The following is a 15,888-nucleotide window of genomic DNA, read 5'->3' as shown; positions in this document are numbered from 1 at the left end:
AAATGCTATTGGTAGTTTGATAGGGATTGCATTGAATCTCTAGATTGCTTTGGGTAGTATAGTCATTTTCACAATATTGATTCGTCCAATCGAAGAACATGGTATATCTCTCTGTTTGTATCATCTTTCATTTCTTTCATCAGTGTCTTACAGTTTTCTGCATACAGGTCTTTTGTCTCCTTAGGTAGGTTTATTCCTAGGTATTTTATTCTTTTTGTTGCAATGATAAATGGGAGTGTTTCCTTAATTTCTCTTTCAGGTTTCTCATCATTACTGTATAGGAATGCAAGAGATTTCTGTGCATTAATTTTGTATCCTGCTACTTTACCAAATTCATTGATTAGCTCTAGTATCTTTCTGGTGGCATCTTTAGGATTCTCTATGTATAGTATCATGCCATCGGCAAACAGTGACAGCTTTGATTCTTCTTTTCCGATTTGGATTCCTTTTATTTCTCTTTCTTCTCTGGTTGCTGTGGCTAAAACCTCCAAAACTATGTTGAATAATAGTGGCGAGAGTGGACGTCCTTGTCTTGTTTCCGATCTTAGAGGAAATGGTTTCAGTTTTTCACCATTGAGAATGATGTTGGCTGTGGGTTTGTCATATATGCCCTTTATTATGTTGAGGTAAGTTCCCTCTGTGCCTACTTTCTGGAGGGTTTTTATGATAAATGGGTGTTGAATATTGTCAAAAGCTTTTTCTGCGTCTATTGAGATGATCATGAGGTTTTTCTCCATCAGGTTGTTAATTTGGCTTATCACATTGATTGATTTGTGTATATTGAAGAATCCTTGCATTCTTGGGATAAACCCCACTTCATCATGGTGTGTGATCCTTTTAATGTGCTGTTGGATTCTGTTTGCTAGTATTTTATTGGGGATTTTTGCATCTATGTTCATCAGTGATGTTGACCTGTAGTTTTCTTTTTTTGTGACATGTTTGTCTGGTTTTGGTATCAGGATGAATGGTGTCCTCATAGAATGAGTTTGGGAGTGTTCTCCCTCTGCTGTGTTTTGAAGAGTTTCAGGATAAGTGTTAGCTCTTCTCTAAATGTTTGATAGAATTTGCCTGTGAAGCTGTCTGGTCCTGGGCTTTTGTTCGTTTGAAAATTTTTAATCGCAGTCTCAGTTTCAGTGCTTGTGATTAGTCTGTTTATATTTTCTATTTCTTCCTGGTTCAGTCTCAGAAGGTTGTGCATTTCTAAGAATTTGTCCATTTCTTCCAGGTTGTCCATTTTATTGGCATATAGTTGCTTGTAGTAATCTCTCATGATCCTTTGTATTTCTGCAGTGTCAGTTGTTACTTCTCCTTTTTCATTTCTAATTCTATTGATTTGAGTCTTCTCCCTTTTTTTCTTGATGAGTCTGGCTAATGGTTTATCAATTCTGTTTATCTTCTCAAAGAACCAGCTTTTAGTTTTACTGATCTTTGCTATCGTTTCCTTCATTTCTTTTTCATTTATTTCTGATCTGATCTGTATGATTTCTTTCCTTTTGCTGACTTTGTATTTTGTTAGTTCTTCTTTCTCTAGTGCCTTTAGGTGTAAGTTTAGATTGTTTATTTGAGATTTTTCTTGTTTCTTGAGGTAGGCTTGTATAGCTATAAACTTCCCTCTTAGAAATGCTTTTACTGCATCCCATAGGTTTTGGATCATTGTGTTTTCCTTGTCATTTGTCTCTAGGTATTTTTTGGTTTCCTTTTTGATTTCTTCAGTGATCTCTTGGTTATTTAGTAGTGTATTGTTTAGCCTCCATGTGTTTGTATTTATTACACATTTTTTCCTGTAATTGATATCTAGTCTCATAGTGTTGTGGTCGGATAAGGTACTTGATATGATTTCAGTTTTCTTAAATTTACCAAGGATTTATTTGTGACCCTCGATATGATCTCTCCTGGAGAATGTTCCATGCACACTTGAGAACAAAGTGTAATCTGCTGTTTTTGGATGGAATGTCCTATAAATATCAATTAAGTCCTCTTGTTTAATGTATCATTTAAAGCTCGTGTTTCCTTATTTATTTTCGTTTTGCATGATCAGTCCATTGGTGAAAGTGGGGTGTTGAAATCCCCTACTGTGATTGTGTTACCTTCAGTTTCCCCTTTTATGGCTCTTAGCATTTGCCTTATGTATTGAGGTGCTCCTATGTTGGGTGCATATATATTTACAATTGTTATATCTTCTTCTTGGATTGATCCCTTGATCATTATGTAGTGTCCTTCCTTGTCTCTTGTAATAGTCTTTATTTCAAAGTCTGTTTTGTCTGATATGAGATTTGCTACTCCAGTTTTCTTTTGATTTCCATTTGCATGGAATATCTTTTTCAATCCTGTCACTTTCAGTGTGTATGTGTCCCTAGGTCTGAAGTGGGTCTCTTGTAGACAGCATATATATGGGTCTTCTTTTTTTATCCGTTCAGCCAGTCTGTATCTTTTGGATGCAGCATTCAATCCATTTACGTTTAAGGTAGCTATCGATATGTATGTTCCTGTTACCATTTTCTTAATTGTTTTAGGTTTGTTATTGTAGGTCTTTTCCTTCTCTTGTGTTTCCTGCCTAGAGAAGTTCCTTTAGCATTTGTTGTATAGCTGGTTTGATGGTGCTGAATTCTTTTAGCTTTTGCTGTCTGTAAGGGTTTTAATTTCTCCATCAAATCTTCATGAGATCCTTGCTGGGTAGAGTAATCTTGGTTGTAGGTTTTTCTCTTTCATCACTTTAAATATGTCCTGCCACTCCCTTCTGGTTTGCAGAGTTTCTGCTGAAAGTTCAACTGGTAACCTTATGGGGATTCCCTTGTATGTTAATTGTTGCTTTTCCCTTGCTGCTTTTAATATTTTGTCTTTGTATTTAGTTTTTGATAGTTTGATTAATATGTGTCTTGGCGTGTTCCTCCTTGTATTTATCCTGTTTGGGACTCTCTGTGCTTCCTGAACTTGACTGACTGTTTTCTTTCCCATATTAGGGAAGTTTTCAACTATAATCTCTTCAAATATTTTCTCAGTCCCTTTTTTAATATCTTCTTCTGGGACCCCAGTAATTCGAATGTTGGTGTGTTTAATGTTGTCCCAGAGGTCTCTCAGATTGTCCTCAATTCTTGTCATTCTTTTTCCTTTATTCTGCTCTGCGGTAGTTATTTCCACTGTTTTATCTTCCAGGTCACTTACCCGTTCTTCTGCCTCAGTTATTCTGCTATTGATTCCTTCTAGAGAATTTTTAATTTCATTTATTGTGTTGTTCATCATTGTTTGTGTGTTCTTTAGGTCTTCTAGGTCCTTGTTAAATATTTCTTGTATTTTCTCCATTCTGTTTCCAGGATTTTGGATCATCTTTACTATCATTACTCTGAAGTCTTTTTCAGGTAGACTGCCTGTTTCCTCTTCATTTGTTTGGTCTGGTGGGTTTTCCCCTTGCTCGTTCATCTGCTGTGTCTTTCTCTGTCTTCTCATTTTGCTTAACTTACTGTGTTTGGGGTCTACGTTTCACAGGCCGCAGGTTCGTAGTTGCTGTTGTTTTTGGTGTCTGCTCCCAGTGGGTAAGGTTGTTTCAGTGGGTTGTGTACCTCATCCTGGTAGAGGGGACTGGTGCCCATGTTCTGGTGGATGAGGCTGGATCTTGTCTTTCTGGTGGGCAGGGCCACGTCCAGTGGTGTGTTTTGGGGTGTTTGTGAACTTACCATTTTAGGCAGCTTCTCTGCTAATTGGTGGTTTTGTGTTTCTGTCTTGCTAGTTGTTTGGCATAGGGTGTCCAGCACTGTAGCTTGCTGGTTGTTGAGTGCAGCTCGGTCTTAGCGTTGAGGTGGAGATCTCTGGGAAAGCTTTCCCTGTTTGATATTGTGTGGGGCCAGGAGGTCTCTGGTGGACCAATGTCCTGAACTTGGCTCTCCCACCTCACAGGCTCAGGCTTGACACCCGACCATCGTACCAAGACCCTGTCAGCCACACGGCTCAGAAGAAAAGGGAGAGAAGAAAAAATTAGAAAGTAGGAAAATAAATAAATAAAATAAAGTTATTAAAATAGAAAAAAATTATTAAAAATAAAAAAACTAGGAAGTAAAAAAAAAAAGAAAGCAGAGAGCAACCAAACCAAAAAACAAATTCTCCAATGATAACAAGCGTTAAAAACTATATTAAAAAAGGAAAACAAAAGGACAGCCAGAACCCTAGGACAAATGGCAAAAGCAAAGCTAAATAGACAAAACCACACAAAGAAGCTTACACATACTCACAAAATGAGAAAAAGGAAAAAATACATATACATTAAAAAAAATTAAAAAGGAAGAGAGCGACCAAATCAATGAACAAATCTACCAATGATAATAAACTCTAAATACTAAACTAAGAATAACATAAAACCAGAAACAAATTAGATGCAGGAAGCAAACCCCAAGTCTGTAGTTGCTCCCAAAGTCCATCACCTCAATTTTGGGATTATTTGTTGTCTATTCAGGTATTCCACAGATGCAGGGTTCATCAAGTTGACTGTGGAGATTTAATCCGCTGCTCCTGAGGCTGCTGGGAGAGATTTCCCTTTCTCTTCTTTGTTCGCACAGCTCCCAGGGGCTCAGCTTTGGATTTGGCTCCATCTCTGCGCGTAGGTCGCCTGAGGGCGTCTGTTCTTCACCCAGACAGGACGGGGTTAAAGGAGCCGCTGATTAGGGGGCTCTTTCTCACTCAGGCTCAGGGGAGCGAGGGGTACAAAATGAGGGGCGAGCCTGCGGTGGCAGAGGCCGACGTGACGTTGCACTAGCCTGAGGTGCACCATGTGTTCTCCCAGGGACGTTGTCCCTGGATCACGGGATCCTGGGTGTGGTGGGCTGCACAGGCTCCCGGGTGGGGAGGTGTGGATAGTGACCTGTGCTCGCACACAGGCTTCTCGGTGGCTGCAGCAGCAGCGTTAGTGTCTCATCCCCGTCTCTGGGGTCCGTGCTGATAGCTGCGGCTTGGGCCCATCTCTGGAGCTCATTTAGGTGTTTCTCTGAATCCCCTTTCCTCGCGCACCCTGAAACAATAATGGTCTCTTGCCTCTTAGGCAGGTCCAGACTTTTTCCCAGACTCCCTCCCGGCTAGCTGTGGTGCACTAGCCCCCTTCAGGCTGTGTTCACGCAGCCAACCCCAGTCCTCTCCCTGGGATCTGACCTCCGAAGCCTGAGCCTCAGCTCCCAGCGCTCACCTGCCCTGGCAGCTGAACAGGGAAGCCTGTCAGGCTGGTGAGTGCTGGTCGGCACCCATCCTCTGTGGGGGAATCTCTCTGCTTTGCCCTCTGCACCCCTGTTGTTGTGCTCTCCTCCGTGGCTCCGAAGCTTCCCCCCCGCTACCCTCCGTCTCCACCATTGAAGGGGCTTCCTAGTGTGTGGAAACTTTTCCTCCCTTCCAGAGGTGCAGGTCCCATCCCTATTCTTTTGTCTCTGCTTTTTCTTTTTTCTTTTGCCCTACCCAGGTACGTGGGGAGTTTCTTGCCGTTTGGGAAGTCTGAGGTCTTCTGCCAGTGTTCAGTAGGTGTTCTGTGGGAGCTGTTCCACATGTATATGTAGTTTTGATGTATTTGTGGGGAGGAAGGTGATCTCCCATGTTTTACTCCTCCCCTATCTTGAAGGCGCCCCCCCCTTCATTGTTATTTAATTATTATTATCATTAGAGTCTTTTCGAATTCTTGTGATTTCTTCTTTGATCCATGATTATTTAGAAGTTTGGTCTTTTAGAAGTATGGGGGTTTTCTATATAGTTCATTGATTTCTCACTTAATTCCATTATGATTCAAATACACTATGATTTCAGTCCTTTGAAATTTACTAAAAATTATTTTATGCCACAACATGGCTTATTTATCTTGATGAGAGTTCCATTTATACTTTTAAAAATGTTGTTCAATTGTAGTGTTACTCTAAGTGTCACTTAGGATCATTGATGGTATTGTTTAAATCTTGACTCTGTCTGATTTCTTTCTATTTGTTATACCAGTCACAGAGAGGAGTGTTAAAATCTCTTAACTGTGACTTTGGATTTGTCTGTTTTTCCTTTTAGTCCTGTCAGTTTTTGCTTCATGTATTTTTTTTTTTTTTTTTTTTTAACGGTACGCGGGCCTCTCACTGCTGTGGCCTCTCCCGTTGCGGAGCACAGGCTTTGGACGCGTAGGCTCAGCGGCCATGGCTCACGGGCCTAGCCGCTCTGCGGCATGTGGGATCTTCCTGGACCGGGGCATGAACCCATGTCCCCTGCATTGGCAGGCGGACTCTCAACCACTGTGCCACCAGGGAAGCCCCTGCTTCATGTATTTTGAATATCTTTTATTAAGTGGTGCACATTTAAATTGTCCTTCTGATGAAGTGACCCTTGTTATAAAATGTGTCTCATATAAACATCACCATATATTCTTATTTCACAGGTGGCATGGTATATTTACTTTTACCATCCTTTTACTTTTGGTCTACCTGCATCTTTAAATTTAAAATGTGTCTCTTGCGGATACCTTTCTATGTCTTACTTAATCTAACAATCATTGTCTTTTCTTTTCTTTTTTTTTTAATATATTTATTTATTTTTGGCTGTGTTGGGTCTTCGTTTCTGTGCGAGGGCTTTCTCTAGTTGTGGTAAGCAGGGGCCACTCTTCATCACGGTGCGCGGGCCTGTCACTGTCGCGGCCTCTCTTGTTGCGGAGCACAGGCTCCAGACGCGCATGCTCAGTAGTTGTGGCTCACGGGCCCAGTTGCTCTGCGGCATGTAGGATCTTCCCAGACTAGGGCTCGAACCCATATCCCCTGCATTGGCAGGCAGATTCTCAACCACTGCGCCACCAGGGAAGCCCAACAATCATTGTCTTTTAATTGGAGTATTTAGTTCCTTTATAATTAATGTAGTTCTTAATAATCATTGGGTTTGGGTTACCATTTTTCTATTTCTTTTTTGTCTGTGCTATCTGGTTTTTGTTCCTCTGTTCCTGATGTTCTGACTTCTTTAGATTAATCAAATATATTTATATTTGAATCCACTCTGTTTACTCTCTTGAATTTGTAGCAGGATCACTTAGTATTATTTTCTCAGTGAGTGTTCTCGTGATTACAGTGTATATCCCCTATCATCACCTTCTACTTAGAATGTTACTTCAATTGTAATATTTTACAACTTCATGTGAAATATAGGAACTTTACAACACTATAATTCCATTCACCTACCTCTGTTGTTTGTGCTACTGTTTTCATATATTTTATTTATAAATATGTATAAACCCCCAAATGTTATTTTTAGCTTTAGACTTTGAGGTTTTTAAAAAAATTATTTTAAAGAATTGAAAAGTAATGTTTTGTATTTACCTACCTTTTTTTCCATTTCTGCTCTTCTTTTCCTTTAGACATTTGTCCAGTTGTTTTAGCACCATAAGTTGAAGATACTTTTCTTTCTTTATTGATTTACCTTGGTTTCTTTGTTGAAAATCAAGTGATAAGGTATATGTGTGTCTAACTTTTGGTCTTCTCTAAGCCAGTTCAGTGACTTCATTTCAGATAATCTGTTTTTCACTTTCATAACTTCGATTTTAAACTCTTTATCTGATAAGCCCAGTATCTGGTTTATATGTAGTTTTGCTTGTGTTAACTTTAAAGTCTTGATTATGGGTCAGTTTTTCCTACTTCTTTGCATGTCTCATGTTTTTTTAGTTGGATGCTGGATATTTTATATAAAATAATACTAGAGTGTAATATAGATAATATTTTCCTTATGAAAGACTCACCCTTTTCTTTCTCTGGTTGCTAAGTTGGGGATCTAATCTCTTCCATATATTAGGAGTTGAGTTGAATAGGTGATAATTTAATTCTTAACATCAAATCACGTCAGGTTTGAAGGAGGGGCAGTCCCCTACCTCAGCAGGTCTTTCAGGTATGAGTATGGTGAGACTGTAGGATCTCTCACTGCTTTGCAGCCTTTGCCTGAAACTTCCTGTGCTACCGTGTACTACTCAGCTAAAGACATGAAGGTTAGAATTGGCTAATGAAGAAGACTGTATCTGTGGTTGGGCTTCTCAGATTCCAGCTGCCAGCGTGTGGCCATTAAAATTTCAGCTGGTTTCTCCTTTGGCAAGTACAATCCTACATGTGTCTGTGTCCTAACTTGGCAGATACTCCCAGCCATGAAAATGGTTACCACTCTCTACTTAAATAGGAAGAGCTCATCCTTCTCTAAACTACTTCACTTAGACTTCAATGGATCTACAGTTTTGGGGTCACTTTTTGGTAAAAAGTATAGTTTTTTTTAGTGTTTCTGATATTTTCTTATTGTAGGAGCAAGGTTTTTTCCAACAGTCTTCTACATTCTAGCCATAAGGGGACCCCTATAGAAGGTACTAATAAAAACACAAGAAGAGCAACTGTATTCTCATTATCAACATAATTCATGCTTGTAGAAAATTTGGAAATATATAGAACATAATAAAGAAACATGAAGGAAGTATGTATTTTTAAAGTGGAATTGACATAGTACCTATTTCTTTTATTTTTGCTTAATCTCACATTTTTACCATTCTATGTCAAATAAAAGTTAAACAGTATTTTACAGGTTAAAATTATAATGCAACATCTTGAATTATGCAACAAGTGGATGTTCATTATAAAAAATAAACAGGTAAAACAAGAAACTTTAAACATTATATGTAATTCATAAAAAACAGTACTGCAATGAACATCATAGAAAGATAGGTAGAAAGTGACAGAGGAATTTGCACCTAGGATCTCAGATTCTAGAAATTCTGTTCTTAACTACTGCACTAGACTTCCTCTGGCTCGTTTCAGATGACATGGGGAGAAATGCCTGCTTTTGCAATATATTGCTGAGGTAAGACTTGTTTGGTGATTAGGTAGGGATATGGTTGAAGGAATAATCCATCATGATTATCAGTTTTTTGAAGGGTTTGTGAATGCGATTGGTCTGTGTATTCAGTAAATGAGATTCTTTTAAAGCATATATTTAAGCCTTTTTTTGGTATAAAAACAAAATCGTAGATAATTTTAGTTCTTCGGGATTATCTCTGTAATATGAATGCAAAGAAGATAAAACTAAATGATTTTAAGGCCTTTAACTTTCCTGCCCTTCCATATATGCCTTTTGAAAGAATAAGTCTTATTTTTATTTTCTTATTTGAATGATAGTAACTTATGGTTAGTTAACACACTGAAACTTATAAAAGTAAAATATACATTTCTTTGCCGTTAATTTTGCTCAAGAAATTCAGCGTAATTTTAATATTTCTCAAAAAGTTATAAAATAGATACTAAGCATGTAACTTATCTCATACCAAAATGAATTCCATTTAGAGAAAATGCTTAAATTAAAAAATGAGACTCTAATTTCTAGGACATGGCATTGAAGAATTTTTTAAATAATCTGAGCAAGAACTATGCAACATATAAAACCATAGAAGAAAAGGTTGATAAATTTGAATATATAAAATTTAAAATGTTACCACTACACACCTGTTAGAATGATCAAAATCTGAATTCTGGCAAGGATGTGGAGCAACAAGATCATTGCTGATGGGAATGCAAAATGAATGGTACGGCCACTTTGGAAGACAGATTGGCAGACTCTTACAAAACTAAACATACCCTTACCATGTGATCAGCAGTCATGCTCCTTAGTATTCACCTAAAATAGTTGAAAATTTATGTACACACAGAAACTTGCACATGGATGTTTTTAGTGGCTTTATTCATAATTGCCAAAATTTGGAAGCAACCAAGATGTCCTTCAGTAAGTGAATGAATAAATAAACTGTGGCATATCCAGACAATGGAATGTTATTCAGTGCTAAAATGAAAACTGCTAAATAAAGGCATGAAAATACATGGAACATTAAATGCATATTACAAGTCAAAGAATCCAATCTGAGAAGGCTACATACTTTATGATTCCAGCTATGTGATGTTCCAGAAAAGGCACAAACAACTATAGAGACAGTAAAAAGATCAGTGATTGCTAGGGGCTAGAGGGCAGGGAGGGATGAACAGGTAAGCACAGAAGATTTTTAGGGAAGTGTAACTATTTGGTATGAAACTACAATAGTAAATACACGTCATTATACATTTGTCAAAATTTGTAGAAAGTACAGAACCAAGGATGAACCCTAATGTAAATTAAGGGCTTCGAGTGATAATGATGTCTGTGTAGGTTCCTCAGTTACAATAAATGTACGTTGTGGCACGCGACTCTGATGGCAGGCGAGGTTATACATGTATGTGTACATGGGTATATGGGAACTCTTGTAAATTATGCTCAATTTTGCTGTGAACCTAAAACTCTAAAAAGTAATGTTATAACAATTTTTTTTTAACCTTGAAAGGCCTACCAAAACAAACCAGAAATCTTGGGGAAATGTTTATAAATGTATGACAAGCCTAATAACTGATTTCTAAATTTAAAACTTACAAATAAAGAGGAAAAAGACAGTAGTTAATAGAAAAGGGACATAAAGAACATGAGTGCACTATTTATAACAAAATAAAAATAAGTAAAATTTTTAAATATCAGAGTTGCCCCATTTAAACCTTTCAAATTGTTATATGTCAGAAGGTAGTGACATGGCATGAAGAAACGCTCATAAACAGTTGGTGGGTCTAAACATTTTGGGAGGGTACTTTGGTACTTATAAAAGTTTAACCTCACATTCCTTTTGATCTAACATTTCCTTGTTGAAAAAATGTATCCTACAAATATCTGCGAACTTGTATGCAAGGTTATGTGCACAAGGATTTCTCTAGATGTTTTAGCTGCAAGTAATAGAAACTAGCTTTAAATAGTGAGATCATTACTTCTCATAACCGGAAGTTCCAGACTTCAGTAGAAGCATGTATATACGAATAACTAATAGGTTAATCATCATTTAACGTGGCTCTGTTTAAGAAAAAAGTTTCTAAAAACTTCTGTTAGCTGATAAATTTTTAGCTTAATTTAACTTCTAAAAATTTTATATATGATTTTAATCGACTTTCCTTTTCATAATATATAGTTCTAACTTTTATCACATCTGACTGGACTCCTCTTAGTCTAAATTAATGAACTGTGACTCTACTAGTCACTTCTTATAAGTATTTAATAGAGGGAGTAAACAGTTAAAAGATGAAAAATTGGGCAGTTTCCTCCATTTCTAATAGTGGCTTTGTTTATTTTATCGCAGCTTCAGGAAACAGCAGTGAGTTTTAGTTCATTGTTCTAAATATATTTTGACCTTTCATAGCTGTACCTGTTGTGACTTGCCAACAGATTTTTCAAACTGAAGAATAAAAAAAGAACATAAGAACTTTGTTATGGAGGGCTGTTCTGTCTTCTCAAAAATCATTATCACCTGTGCTTTATTTTTGATTCATTTGTTTATGTGGAAATTGCTGTTTCACCTGTGTTGCCTGGTATTTTAGGTCATGGTTATAGTGTGGAGAGGGGAGAGGTCCACAGGGGGCATCTGACCTTATTCTACATCTATGCCATTGCTATATTTTTAAAGCTTGGGGGCTGTAAGTCATGCTTTTTTGGGTAACATTTTCAAAATATGTAGAGAATAATGATAAGAAAACAAAATTTTTCCTACAATTATAATATGATTATTTAACAACCGTTTACAACAAATATGTTTTAAAATTTAGTTGCATGAAATTGAGTGAAGTAATCTCAGTCACTGTTTTTCTTGTGTCTGTGGTTCTTCTTTCTTTTTCTTATTTTATGTGTTTGTGCCCCCTCCTCCCTTATTTTCTTGATTAGATTTTAGCAAGTTTACCTAAAACTGGAAGAAATGAATACTTTTCTAATAAATATAATTTACTGAAACTGACTGCAGGAAATAGAGCTGTCTGAACAGTCAACCTTCATAGAAGAAATAGAGAAGTGTCTTAGAATAAACCCTAGAAAATTTTTAACTGCAAAGAATTTCACATGGGAATTCTACTGAAATATTAAAGAATGTGTTATTCCAATGCTAAGTAGTTTAAATAAACTGTTACAGAGCATAGAAAAGACTTAAATCTTCTAGCTTGTCTTTGTGAGACAGCGTAACATTTGTGCTTGCAACATAAATCTGCAGACCAGTATTGCGTACGATTATTGATGCAGAATTCCTAAATAAAGAATCTTCTCTCTCTCATCCTCACAGCCAGCATCATACTTAATGGGCAAATACTAGAAGTAGTTCCTTAAAGTTAAGAGTAAGCCAAGAATTTCTGGTATCACCACTGTTTTATCAAAATGTGACATACCCCAAAATGATTGGTAAATTATATCACATAAAAGTTTTTTTTAATACTGCTTAGTCAAAATTGGGATGAAGAATCATAAGCCAGATGACCAAATATTTACATCCCATACCATGAAAGGACTAATATCACTAAAACATAAAGAGCCTTCTGTAAATCAGTGAGAAAAGTGATCAACACCGCAATAGAAAATTGAGCAAAAGAAAAGAACAGACTATTCATGGGAAGGAAATAAAATATAAACAAGTATTCAACTGCTCAATGTCATTTATAAGAGAGATACAAATTAAAACTATACTTGTTAAGACCTTGTTCTTACTTATCAACAATAGCACATGAGCCTCCCCTATTTATGTTGTTGCTGGGAATGTAAACTGGTACAGCCTCTATAGATGACAATTTTGGCAAAATTTATCAAATTACAGATGGACAACCCTTTGATTTGGCAGTTTCTCTTTTAGAGCCTACCCTTCAGATACAATTGAGAATATGCATAGTGTGCGAGATTAGTTATTGGAATCTTGGTTCTTAAAGCAAAAGATTGAAGATAACCTGAATATCCATCAATATGGGATCATAATATTCCATAATGTAATGTTATGCAGCTAATAGATGAATGGATGGATGGATGGATAAATAGATAACATAAGTAAAAGGGAAACATATCAACATCTCTGATAGAATAAGTAATATAAAAGCAGAGTTCAGAACTGTGTTACCATTTGTACATAAAAAGCAGGAGGCACAGAACACAATATATTTGCTTATATGGTTTGAAGAATATTTCTGGAAAGGTACACAAAGAACTGGCAACATTGGATGCCTTTGGAAGAGGGTAGCTTGAAGCCAGGACTTTTTTGTACCTTTTATCTATTGAAGCTTCCAAAATTAAACTTCCATTAAGCAGTTGTATATTTTGAATCCTTGGTATGTAAATTATCTGTGTATTATCTGTGACCATTACAACCAGATACAATCAGTTTTATTATTTATTTGGTTAGAACTTATGGAAATACTTTTACAGCTGTTTTAAAATTGAATCTTTTGTTTCAGGATCTCCAGCAGAACTATCTCCTACTACTCTTTCCCCTGTTAATCATAGTTTGGGTAAGTTGCAAATACTTTTCCCCTACTGTTTTTATACCTTTTTAATTAAATGTCCTTTCTGGTAATTATTTTCCATATATATGAGAAAGAGATCCCAGCGAATAATCAAATGATTGTTCAACTTAGTGCTTTCTAAAAATGATGCTGATAATGTGCCTCAGTATTACTAAAACTCTTTTCTCCTGGCACATATAAGAAGTTAATAATCTTTTTATTCATGGAAATCATATTCATGAAAAATGTTCTTACATGGCTAGATTTTTATGTATATATTTAGTTTCTGATGTATTTTATAATAGCAATTATTCATATGAGATGTGTGTATAAATATATATAGACATATATCACTCACATGTACATGTAGTATGGGAGATTATATATATGTGACAGCTAATACATATGTATATATGTGTGTATACGGTCTGTAGTTTATTCTTGGTCTTCATTTTACCTCACTATTTCACAATTTCTTTTCAGTTTCTACACATTGGAATTTGTTCTACAAAATTGTCATTTTTTTTCCCATGATATTATGATGCATTTTAATCAAAATTACAGCACTTAAATACTTGTGATCCTCATTTTCCCATGAAATATGTAGATTCTTTTGATTTATATTCTGTTTCCACTTGCATACTATATGTTTTCTGTTTTTTTTGTATGTATGTTTTATTACTTTCTGTTTCTTGTGTATATTTGGGTTTTCTATTTTTGTAACTAGGGTAACTCAGTGAGAATCTCATGTTAAAATAGACAAATGTCAAAAATATGTCGTATTTTGTATCCTATCATGACATCTTTTTTTTCCCTGTGGCTTTTGACTCATTAATCTTTGCTTCAGCTTTGTTCTACTCTGTCCTACCCAAAATTAACTTTATAATGCAAATTGACTGTGGCACAAGCAGGGTAAAACTACTGTTAGAATAAATGATCCACCATAAAGTCTAAGAAAGCTGTTTGAAGATTAGAATGACTTAATGAGATAGGGGAAATTTGAGAAATTGAAAATCTGGAGTGCTCTTTGGAATCTGGAGTTCGTGATGTAGATGTTAAGTCTGTTTCCTGGGCTGTTGCCAGTGTAGGCTGGCATAGAACATGTAAAGGTGATGATATTCAGTCTATTCTTGGCTTGAGGTGGCTTGAATTATTCACACACATTTCTTTTATGTGTTTGTTTTTTCTGCCCCAGATTTGCAGCCTGTTACTTACTCAGAACCTGCATTTTGGTGTTCAATAGCGTATTACGAATTAAACCAGAGGGTTGGAGAGACCTTCCATGCATCACAGCCCTCACTCACCGTAGACGGCTTCACAGATCCATCAAATTCAGAGAGGTTTTGCCTAGGTTTACTCTCTAATGTCAACAGAAATGCTACAGTAGAAATGACAAGAAGACATATAGGTATGTTTGTTTTCCTTATGTGAAAAACCAATGCCATATACTCATAATGTGAGCATCACGTGGTTTACCACATCAAGAGATTGTGTGCAAAGAAGCCTGCCTTCTCTCTCCCACCTTAAGGGCAGTCATGTTGAAGTACACAGCTTCACAGCTTTTAGTAGATCCTGGTGATCCTTCTATCTGCAAACTTTTATCTTGAGCTTCTGTTAATTTGGCACCCTCGATAGTGGGAAGTCCTTCAATAAATACGTGTTAAAATAACTTTACTCTGCTGAGCCTCTACCAGTCATAAAATTGTCATGTTCAGATTTTAGGGATGTAATTTTAACAAATCATGAATTTTTTTTCTGTTTGTTTACATCTCCTAGTTTTTTCCCCCTTTCAGTGAATTCGTGTGTCAGATCTGCACACTGTTAATCTGATGCAGGATATCTAAAACAAGCACGACCATTGAATTTGTTCAAAAATAATTCATAGAATCTCAAAATGTGGTAATCCCAGGCACCCTTTCAGCAAGTTGGTGAGGTAAAAACAATTTTCACAGTGGTACTAAGATGCTGTTTGCCATTTTCACTCTTGTTCTCTCTTGACTGTACAGTGAAGTATTCCAGAGGCTTACAAGGCTTACGATTTTGCAAGGAATTAAACGTAGACTCTGATGAGAATTCTACTGTCTTCTCTTAAGCCAGACATTAAGGATATTTGCAAAAATATAAAACATTGCTACTCTTCTCACTAATTTTTTCTTTAGTTTGCAAAATAGTTATTTTTCACAAACTTGTTTATGTTAATATGTAGTGGGTTTATTATTTTGATTTTCAAATGAATTAATTTTTTTGAATCTCAGTTTTCACACATAATATGGTAAGTTTGCATAGATGTAATCCACATAAACAACAACTCTTTGGGTCGTCAGTTTTTTGACAATGAGGTAAAAAATAGCTTGAGCGCCACAAAAATAACTGAACACAGTTCTCATCACCTTAAAGTAACTTCTTTTAATAATAATTTGCTTCTGTTCATTTAATTAACCATCACCTCCTATGAGAAATAATGCTGATCACTAAAGAGTCAATGTGATATTGCAAAGTGCTAGTGACTTCAGAGGTCTGTTAGTTGGCTCCATGTGGAATTTCTCAAATCTTGCTTGATGTATAA

At 36.3% G+C, this 15,888-nt stretch overlaps 1 protein-coding gene across 4 annotated transcripts in view; it reads left to right on the top strand.

The window, feature by feature from the left end:
- Positions 1-15,888, top strand: part of SMAD2 (SMAD family member 2) — a 108,156-nt gene that overhangs the window by 74,868 nt on the left and 17,400 nt on the right. For all 4 annotated transcript variants that reach the window (XM_089895154.1, XM_089895153.1, XM_089895152.1 and 1 more), the window contains 2 exons: positions 13,275-13,328; positions 14,518-14,730. In XM_089895154.1, coding sequence (XP_089751280.1) covers positions 13,275-13,328; positions 14,518-14,730 — 267 coding nt within the window. The remainder of the gene's footprint in view (positions 1-13,274; positions 13,329-14,517; positions 14,731-15,888) is intronic.

The sequence above is a fragment of the Delphinapterus leucas genome, chromosome 14, assembly GCF_059928025.1.
Source record: "Delphinapterus leucas isolate spDelLeu-1000000601 "Yukka" chromosome 14, BTC_Dleu_Yukka2, whole genome shotgun sequence".
Lineage (NCBI taxonomy): Eukaryota > Metazoa > Chordata > Mammalia > Artiodactyla > Monodontidae > Delphinapterus > Delphinapterus leucas.
Note: the sequence above shows the minus strand (reverse complement) of the source record. Positions and strands in the feature narration are given on the sequence as shown.